At 44.3% G+C, this 10,181-nt stretch overlaps 1 protein-coding gene across 1 annotated transcript in view; it reads left to right on the forward strand.

Moving 5' to 3' along the window:
* Window positions 1-315: 315 nt before the first annotated feature.
* Window positions 316-10,181, forward strand: part of LOC306933693 (poly(A) RNA polymerase GLD2-like) — a 43,519-nt gene continuing 33,653 nt past the window's right edge. The window contains exons 1-2 of the mRNA XM_079516003.1: window positions 316-514; window positions 7,829-8,071. Coding sequence (XP_079372129.1) covers window positions 7,875-8,071 — 197 coding nt within the window. The 5' untranslated portion in view covers window positions 316-514; window positions 7,829-7,874. The remainder of the gene's footprint in view (window positions 515-7,828; window positions 8,072-10,181) is intronic.

Here is a 10,181-nt window from a genome sequence, read left to right on the forward strand (position 1 = left end):
TATGGGTAACTCATTCAAGTGGTAAATTAAATGTGAAATACATCCTCTATTGAGAAAACAACAATATATGTTGACAAAGACACTTCATACATTTGGAAACATATTTTTATTCAAATCAATATAGTCTTCAGTTAATTTCATATTATTTTAAAACTACAGTTGAATTTCAATGGACTTCTATGGGCTGGCCTGCAGTATCCGTGCCAACGGACCAGAAGTGGGGACGCTGTCTCATTTGGGGGCGTGAAATTTGTAGTCCCCGTGTGTCTCTATGAGGAAACAGAAGGAGGAGAAGAAGAAGAAGAAGAAGTGACGTAATTCCGTCCTACACGGAAATAGTTCCGGTGCTTTGGTTCATGCTAACGGCTAAAGCTAAGCTAACACACATTAGATTACATTGTGTTTGTTTACGTTTATCTTTTATGACTCTATATATTTACACTGAACAAAATAACACGCTTTAGTTGTTGTTATTATTGTTTACATTCTGAAGGAACGTCCCGTTGACTCTGCGGTGAGTTTAAACCTCACGTTGTGTTTGTTTACTAACATGCAGCTGAAAGAGTCGCTAAACCAAATGGACCCTTATAATGTTATTATAGATCTTTAACTGTTGAGAGCGTAACAGTGAAACCAAATGGACTTCACTGTTACGCTCTCAAGAGTTAACAGTTGGTGTTTAAATAAACAACACCTGCATTGTTATTTAAAGAATAAGTACTTTTACACAGCATTGAATGGTGGACAAAATCTCATCCAAAGTTGTTGGGTCTGAGGGGCTAAATGTCATCAAATGGTGGTCGGTGGCTCAGATGGGTCTGAGAGGCTAAATGTCATCAGATGGTGGTCCGTGGCTCAGATGGGTCTGAGAGGCTAAATGTCATCAGATGGTGGTCCGTGGCTCAGATGGGTCTGAGAGGCTAAATGTCATCAGATGGTGGTCCGTGGCTCAGATGGGTCTGAGAGACTAAATGTCATCAGATGGTGGTCCGTGGCTCAGATGGGTCTGAGAGGCTAAATGTCATCAGATGGTGGTCCGTGGCTCAGATGGGTCTGAGAGGCTAAATGTCATCAGATGGGTCTGAGAGGCTAAATGTCATCAGATGGGTCTGAGAGGCTAAATGTCATCAAACGGTGGTCCATGGCTCAGATGTGAATGTAATGCACAATCTATGTAAAGGTGTGTGAATGTGTGTGTGAATGTAATGCACAATCTATGTAAAGGTGTGTGAATGTGTGTGTGAATGTAATGCACAATCTATGTAAAGCGCCATGGATAAAGGCGCTTTATAAATGCACCATTTACCATGTACCGTGCTGCAGTGTGATCCTATGCTGTAGGATATAGGCGGTGTAGCAAAAACATTTGTCACAAAATATGGAATAGAATTAATTATAACATAAAATATTCTCTATGCGTTATTGTTGCTCCACTGCCTGTCTTTGGGCATTGTACAGTAGGAATAAGAGACTAATAGTACAGTAGAGACTCATTGTACAGTAGGAATAAGAGACTAATAGTACAGTAGAGACTCATTGTACAGTAGGAATAGAGACTAATAGTACAGTAGGAATAAGAGACTAATGGTACAGTAGAGACTCATTGTACAGTAGGAATAGAGACTAATAGTACAGTAGAGACTCATTGTACAGTAGGAATAAGAGACTAATAGTACAGTAGAGACTCATTGTACAGTAGGAATAAGAGACTAATGGTACAGTAGAGACTCATTGTACAGTAGGAATAAGAGACTAATAGTACAGTAGAGACTCATTGTACAGTAGGAATAAGAGACTAATAGTACAGTAGAGACTCATTGTACAGTAGGAATAAGAGACTAATAGTACAGTAGAGACTCATTGTACAGTAGGAATAAGAGACTAATAGTACAGTAGAGACTCATTGTACAGTAGGAATAGAGACTAATAGTACAGTAGGAATAAGAGACTAATGGTACAGTAGAGACTCATTGTACAGTAGGAATAAGAGACTAATAGTACTGTAGAGACTCATTGTACAGTAGGAATAAGAGACTAATGGTACAGTAACAGTAGAGACTCATTGTACAGTAGGAATAAGAGACTAATGGTACAGTAGAGACTCATTGTACAGTAGGAATAAGAGACTAATAGTACAGTAGAGACTCATTGTACAGTAGGAGTAGAGACTAATAGTACAGTAGAGACTCATTGTACAGTAGGAGTAGAGACTAATAGTACAGTAGAGACTCATTGTACAGTAGGAGTAGAGACTAATAGTACAGTAGAGACTCATTGTACAGTAGGAGTAGAGACTAATAGTACAGTAGAGACTCATTGTACAGTAGGAGTAGAGACTAATAGTACAGTAGAGACTCATTGTACAGTAGGATTAAGAGACTAATAGTACAGTAGAGACTCATTGTACAGTAGGAGTAGAGACTAATAGTACAGTAGAGACTCATTGTACAGTAGGAGTAGAGACTGAATGTACCCCCGGCCTGACCTCAGTGACCTGTACCCCTGTTTGTGCAAACACGGACATTGAATGTCATTATGGACATTTCCTACCTAGCTACACACTGCCTACCGTGAGTACGCCACTTTGACATCAGTCTTAACCAGCCACATAAGTCCCCCTAAACTCATATCAGTTTTTACTGGCCACGTAAGTCCCCTAACCTCATATCAGTCTTAACCGGCCACGTAAGTCCCCTAACCTCATATCAGTCTTAACCGGCCACGTAAGTCCCCTAACCTCACATCAGTCTTAACCGGCCACGTAAGTCCCCTAACCTCATATCAGTCTTAACCGGCCACGTAAGTCCCCTAACCTCATATCAGTCTTAACCGGCCACGTAAAGGCCTATTCATATTCTGTTTTTTCGGTGGTGAGGTGACCACCGCTACGGTGGTCAGCTCACCACCGGAGCGGTGGTGAGCTGACCACTGGAGCTGAAATAGCGTTGAGCGGTGGTGAGTAAAAACAGAGAGAAGGGCTGGAGCGATGGTGAGTAAAAACAGAGAGAAGGGCTGGAGCGGTGGTGAGTAAAAACAGAGAGAAGGGCTGGAGCGGTGGTGAGTAAAAACAGAGAGAAGGGCTGGAGCGGTGGCGGTGGAGCGGTGGAGCGGTGGGGCGGTGGTTTGCTCTTCACCGCGGCTCGTGACGTCATCTTGTAGTTCGGTGGTCACCTAACCACCGAAAGTCCAGACTATGTATGAGCCTTTAGTCCCCTAACCTCATATCAGTCTTAACCGGCCACGTAAGTCCCCTAACCTCATATCAGTCTTAACCGGCCACGTAAGTCCCCTAACCTCATATCAGTCTTAACCGGCCACGTAAGTCCCCTAACCTCATATCAGTCTCAACCGGCCACGTAAGTCCCCTAACCTCATATCAGTCTTAACCGGCCACGTAAGTCCCCTAACCTCATATCAGTCTTAACCGGCCACGTAAGTCCCCTAACCTCATATCAGTCTCAACCGGCCACGTAAGTCCCCTAACCTCATATCAGTCTTAACCGGCCACGTAAGTCCCCCTAACCTCATATCAGTCTTAACCGGCCACGTAAGTCCCCCTAACCTCATATCAGTCTTAACCGGCCACGTAAGTCCCCCTAACCTCATATCAGTGTTAACTGGCCACGTAAGTCCCCTAACCTCATATCAGTGTTAACTGGCCACGTAAGTCCCCTAACCTCATATCAGTCTTAACCGGCCACGTAAGTCCCCCTAACCTCATATCAGTGTTAACTGGCCACGTAAGTCCCCTAACCTCATATCAGTCTTAACCGGCCACGTAAGTCCCCCTAACCTCATATCAGTCTTAACCGGCCACGTAAGTCCCCCTAACCTCATATCAGTCTTAACCGGCCACGTAAGTCCCCCTAACCTCATATCAGTGTTAACTGGCCACGTAAGTCCCCTAACCTCATATCAGTGTTAACTGGCCACGTAAGTCCCCTAACCTCATATCAGTCTTAACCGGCCACGTAAGTCCCCCTAACCTCATATCAGTGTTAACTGGCCACGTAAGTCCCCTAACCTCATATCAGTGTTAACTGGCCACGTAAGTCCCCTAACCTCACATCAGTCTTAACCGGCCACGTAAGTCCCCTAAACTCATTTCAGTCTTAACCGGCCACGTAAGTCCCCCTAACCTCATATCAGTCTTAACCGGCCACGTAAGTCCCCCTAACCTCATATCAGTCTTAACCGGCAACGTAAGTCCCCTAACCTCATATCAGTCTTAACCGGCCACGTAAGTCCCCTAACCTCATATCAGTCTTAACCGGCCACGTAAGTCCCCTAACCTCATATCAGTCTTAACCGGCCACGTAAGTCCCCTAACCTCATATCAGTCTTAACCGGCCACGTAAGTCAGTTTCACAACGTTTTGGCTTCGGGGGCAGTAATGTGTTCAGTTCCACGTCGTGTCCCTATGGCCTACTGTCGGTAGGCAGTGTGTGTAAATGTCCATCCTGGCTGCATTGAACTTGTCTTGATAAGAACATATATGGTTATTATAGGTTGATAACATTCAAAGCGGGTGGTGCATCTTTACAGTCTTTGACAACAGACTCCACTAACTCCATCTTTACAGTCTTTGACAACAGACTCCACTAACTCCATCTTTACAGTCTTTGACAACAGACTCCACTAACTCCATCTTTACAGTCTCCACCAGAGATTAAAATAGGGTGCATTTTGCATCCCAAAACGCAGTTTATAGATAAGGGACGCAATAAAACGACCTCTGCATCCACGGGATGCACTACTGTACTAGTGTACTGTTTTATATTCTAGTTTATTTTGCTAGCTTTAGTTATAATAATAATTTCTTCTTCTGTTTTCTTCTACATGAATATAACCACATTATAACCATATAAAATGAAATGGGAGTTAATTGCTGCAATTTGTAAAAATGGCAAAAATATGACTCCTAACTGAAGTGGGACTCATAAAATGGGACTCATTTCTAAAAGACCATCCCTGCATCCTGGGACTCATTTCTAAAAGACCATCCCTGGATCCTGGGACTCATTTCTAAAAGACCATCCCTGGATCCTGGGACTCATTTCTAAAAGACCATCCCTGGATCCTGGGACTCATTTCTAAAAGACCATCCCTGGATCCTGGGACTCATTTCTAAAAGACCATCCCTGGATCCTGGGACTCATTTCTAAAAGACCATCCCTGGATCCTGGGACTCATTTCTAAAAGACATCCCTGCATCCTGGGACTCATTTCTAAAAGACCATCCCTGCATCCTGGGACTCATTTCTAAAAGACCATCCCTGGATCCTGGGACTCATTTCTAAAAGACCATCCCTGGATCCTGGGACTCATTTCTAAAAGACCATCCCTGGATCCTGGGACTCATTTCTAAAAGACCATCCCTGGATCCTGGGACTCATTTCTAAAAGACCATCCCTGCATCCTGGGACTCATTTCTAAAAGACCATCCCTGGATCCTGGGACTCATTTCTAAAAGACCATCCCTAAATCCTGGGACTCATTTCTAAAAGACCATCCCTGCATCCTGGGACTCATTTCTAAAAGACCATCCCTGGATCCTGGGACTCATTTCTAAAAGACCATCCCTGCATCCTGGGACTCATTTCTAAAAGACCATCCCTGGATCCTGGGACTCATTTCTAAAAGACCATCCCTGGATCCTGGGACTAATTTTTAAAAGACCATCCCTGCATCCTGGGACTCATTTCTAAAAGACCATCCCTGGATCCTGGGACTCATTTCTAAAAGACCATCCCTGCATCCTGGGACTCATTTCTAAAAGACCATCCCTGGATCCTGGGACTCATTTCTAAAAGACCATCCCTGCATCCTGGGACACATTAAAGACCATCCCTGCATCCTGGGACTCATTTCTAAAAGACCATCCCTGGATCCTGGGACTCATTTCTAAAAGACCATCCCTGGATCCTGGGACTCATTTCTAAAAGACCATCCCTGCATCCTGGGACTCATTTCTAAAAGACCATCCCTGCATCCTGGGACTAATTTCTAAAAGACCATCCCTGGATCCTGGGACTCATTTCTAAAAGACCATCCCTGCATCCTGGGACTCATTTCTAAAAGACCATCCCTGCATCCTGGGACTCATTTCTAAAAGACCATCCCTGCATCCTGGGACTCATTTCTAAAAGACCATCCCTGCATCCTGGGACTCATTTCTAAAAGACCATCCCTGCATCCTGGGACTCATTTCTAAAAGACCATCCCTGGATCCTGGGACTCATTTCTAAAAGACCATCCCTGCATCCTGGGACTCATTTCTAAAAGACCATCCCTGGATCCTGGGACTCATTTCTAAAAGACCATCCCTGGATCCTGGGACTCATTTCTAAAAGACCATCCCTGCATCCTGGGACTCATTTCTAAAAGACCATCCCTGGATCCTGGGACTCATTTCTAAAAGACCATCCCTGCATCCTGGGACTCATTTCTAAAAGACCATCCCTGGATCCTGGGACTCATTTCTAAAAGACCATCCCTGCATCCTGGGACACATTTCTAAAAGACCATCCCTGCATCCTGGGACTCATTTCTAAAAGACCATCCCTGGATCCTGGGACTCATTTCTAAAAGACCATCCCTGGATCCTGGGACTCATTTCTAAAAGACCATCCCTGCATCCTGGGACTCATTTCTAAAAGACCATCCCTGCATCCTAGGACTAATTTCTAAAAGACCATCCCTGGATCCTGGGACTCATTTCTAAAAGACCATCCCTGCATCCTGGGACTCATTTCTAAAAGACCATCCCTGCATCCTGGGACTCATTTCTAAAAGACCATCCCTGCATCCTGGGACTCATTTCTAAAAGACCATCCCTGCATCCTGGGACTCATTTCTAAAAGACATCCCTGCATCCTGGGACTCATTTCTAAAAGACCATCCCTGCATCCTGGGACTCATTTCTAAAAGACCATCCCTGCATCCTGGGACTCATTTCTAAAAGACCATCCCTGGATCCTGGGACTCATTTCTAAAAGACCATCCCTGGATCCTGGGACTCATTTCTAAAAGACCATCCCTGGATCCTGGGACTCATTTCTAAAAGACCATCCCTGCATCCTGGGACTCATTTCTAAAAGACCATCCCTGGATCCTGGGACTCATTTCTAAAGGACCATCCCTGGATCCTGGGACTCATTTCTAAAAGACCGTCCCTGCATCCTGGGACTCATTTCTAAAAGACCATCCCTGGATCCTGGGACTCATTTCTAAAAGACCATCCCTGGATCCTGGGACTCATTTCTAAAAGACCATCCCTGCATCCTGGGACTCATTTCTAAAAGACCATCCCTGGATCCTGGGACTCATTTCTAAAAGACCATCCCTGGATCCTGGGACTCATTTCTAAAAGACCATCCCTGGATCCTGGGACTCATTTCTAAAAGACCATCCCTGGATCCTGGGACTCATTTCTAAAAGACCATCCCTGGATCCTGGGACTCATTTCTAAAAGACCATCCCTGCATCCTGGGACTCATTTCTAAAAGACCATCCCTGGATCCTGGGACTCATTTCTAAAAGACCATCCCTGGATCCTGGGACTCATTTCTAAAAGACCATCCCTGGATCCTTGGACTCATTTCTAAAAGACCATCCCTGCATCCTGGGACTCATTTCTAAAAGACCATCCCTGGATCCTGGGACTCATTTCTAAAAGACCATCCCTGGATCCTGGGACTCATTTCTAAAAGACCATCCCTGGATCCTGGGACTCATTTCTAAAACACCATCCCTGGATCCTGGGACTCATTACATTCATACATCACTGCTCCACTAACTCTGTCTTTCCGCTGCCGTTCCTTTTCAGACGCCTGTTGTGTTATTGATGCTGATCCTGTGCGGAGGCCTTCAGCATGTTCCCCCACGGCGGTGTGGGGAGGCGGTCCAAGAATGGCCGGTACCCCGGACCCCCTCATCCAAACCCGCAGCATCCGGCCCAGACAGGCCTGTACCCCGGCGTAGCCCCTCCAAACGCTCGGCATCCCACCCAGAACGGCCTCTACCCCAGACCCCCGAACCCGCAGCATCAACCACTCGGCAATAACGGCAGGTGAGCTTGAGAGGACACCCATTACTAATTTAAACGTTAATAGCTATGGGGACATAATGTGACAGTTTTCAGTCATTGATTCTTCTTTTAATTTTCATGTCGTATGAAAGTACTGAATCATAGCTTCAAATGATTGCTTGTTCAGTTTGACCCACCAGTTTTGGAGATATGGCTTATAGAGTAATGTCTTGCAGAGAAAGATTAGTGACATTTATTTCAGACATGCTCTAGTATACTCATTTTGGATAAAATAAAAATCAGTTTTTCTCCTCTCCTGAACAGTTAGTCTTGTTTTCTCCTCCTGCACAGTTAGTCTTGTTTTCTCCTCTCCTGAACACTTAGTCTTGTTTTCTCCTCTCCTGAACAGTTAGTCTTGTTTTCTCCTCTCCTGAACACTTAGTCTTGTTTTCTCCTCTCCTGAACACTTAGTCTTGTTTTCTCCTCTCCTGAACAGTTAGTCTTGTTTTCTCCTCTCCTGAACACTTAGTCTTGTTTTCTCCTCTCCTGAACACTTAGTCTTGTTTTCTCCTCTCCTGAACACTTAGTCTTGTTTTCTCCTCTCCTGAACACTTAGTCTTGTTTTCTCCTCTCCTGAACAGTTAGTCTTGTTTTCTCCTCTCCTGAACAGTTAGTCTTGTTTTCTCCTCTCCTGAACAGTTTTGCCATGACTGTCTCTGTATCAAAAAGAGTCACATATTAATTGACATGACGTAGTTTGATCCAATGAGCATCACTGATATAGAAACACAAGTTGTTTTCTTCTTCTTCACAAGACTGCTTTAGAAGGCATTTGTAGAATCTGGGCTCAGGTCTCAATGGGTTATTGGGTGATGGGACGGGGTGCACAATTATGACCAATATCCAATCTCCCATTATTTACAGGGTCATATCTGCCGATACCCATTCTGATATCATACAGAGGACCACAATGGAAACAAGCCTATAGGGCCCTATAGAGCGTTGCAGTCCCGCCCCCTTTCATGACCACGCCAGGCCCAGTCCCGCCCCCTTTCATGACGACGCCAGGCCCAGTCCCGCCCCCTTTCATGACCACACCAGGCCCAGTCCCGCCCCCTTTCATGACGACGCCAGGCCCAGGAAATAGTTCCCAATGCATTTTCCTCATAGACATTTCAAAACGTATTTATTTAAAGACATTATAAGCGTCGTACGAAGCCAACTCTTGTCGTGACAAATCATGACAACAAACACAATATTTTGGACCAAACAAATAATTACAAAGAAGAAAAACAACAAAAAAAGTGTTGTAAAACCTGCCGTTTTCTTCTTCTTTCTAATTATTTGTTCAGCCCGAAAAAATGTGTTTGTTGTCATGATTTGTCACGACAAGAGTTGTCTTTGTCCGCGGCGTAAACGTCTTTAAATAAATACTTTCTGAAAAGTCTATGAGGAAAATTAACTGGGATTTATTTTCCGGGTCTCTCGAGGGGGCGGGACTGCGACGCTCTATTGGGGCTTACTGGCCCAAAGCCTGTTAATAAAGTATTCAATCAATCAATAAATAGCCTATACTCTTTTCCAAGTGTCTGTTTTCACAACCGAATGAGATGAGTAGACAAAGTAAATGTATCAAAATTGAAAGTCAATTATTTCTTACGTTTTTTCATAATATTTGATTTGGCTTTTGTTCTAGACCAGGGGTTCTCAACGTTTTTGGCCGGGGACCCCCGGAAATGCTTTGGCAATGTCTCGGGACCCCCGCCCCGCCCCCTCCCGACCCCCAATATAAATTGACTGCTACAATAACCTTAAACCATTTTGGGCGGGAACCCCTTTTGGTGTTTTAAGCATTGTTATAATTTAGCTATTGAAAAATAGCAGATCTACAAGCTCATAGCGCGCCACCGAGTGGCGCGCTACGAGCTTGTAGGTCTGCTATTTTAGAAAAATCGTGAAAATACAATTTTAAAAAACCCTTTTTTTTTTTTTTTTTTTTTTTTGAAAATATTTTGGGGACCCCCCAAAATAATTTGGCGACCCGCGACCCACGGGTTGAGAACCCCTGTTCTAGACTAGAAGACACTTTTCATATTGAACTCAATTTTAACATTTTCCATTTTTCTGGTGAAACCCGATAAAATAATCTGGA

The sequence above is a fragment of the Electrona antarctica genome (genome assembly GCF_951216825.1).
Source record: "Electrona antarctica genome assembly, chromosome: 12".
NCBI classification, from domain to species: domain Eukaryota; kingdom Metazoa; phylum Chordata; class Actinopteri; order Myctophiformes; family Myctophidae; genus Electrona; species Electrona antarctica.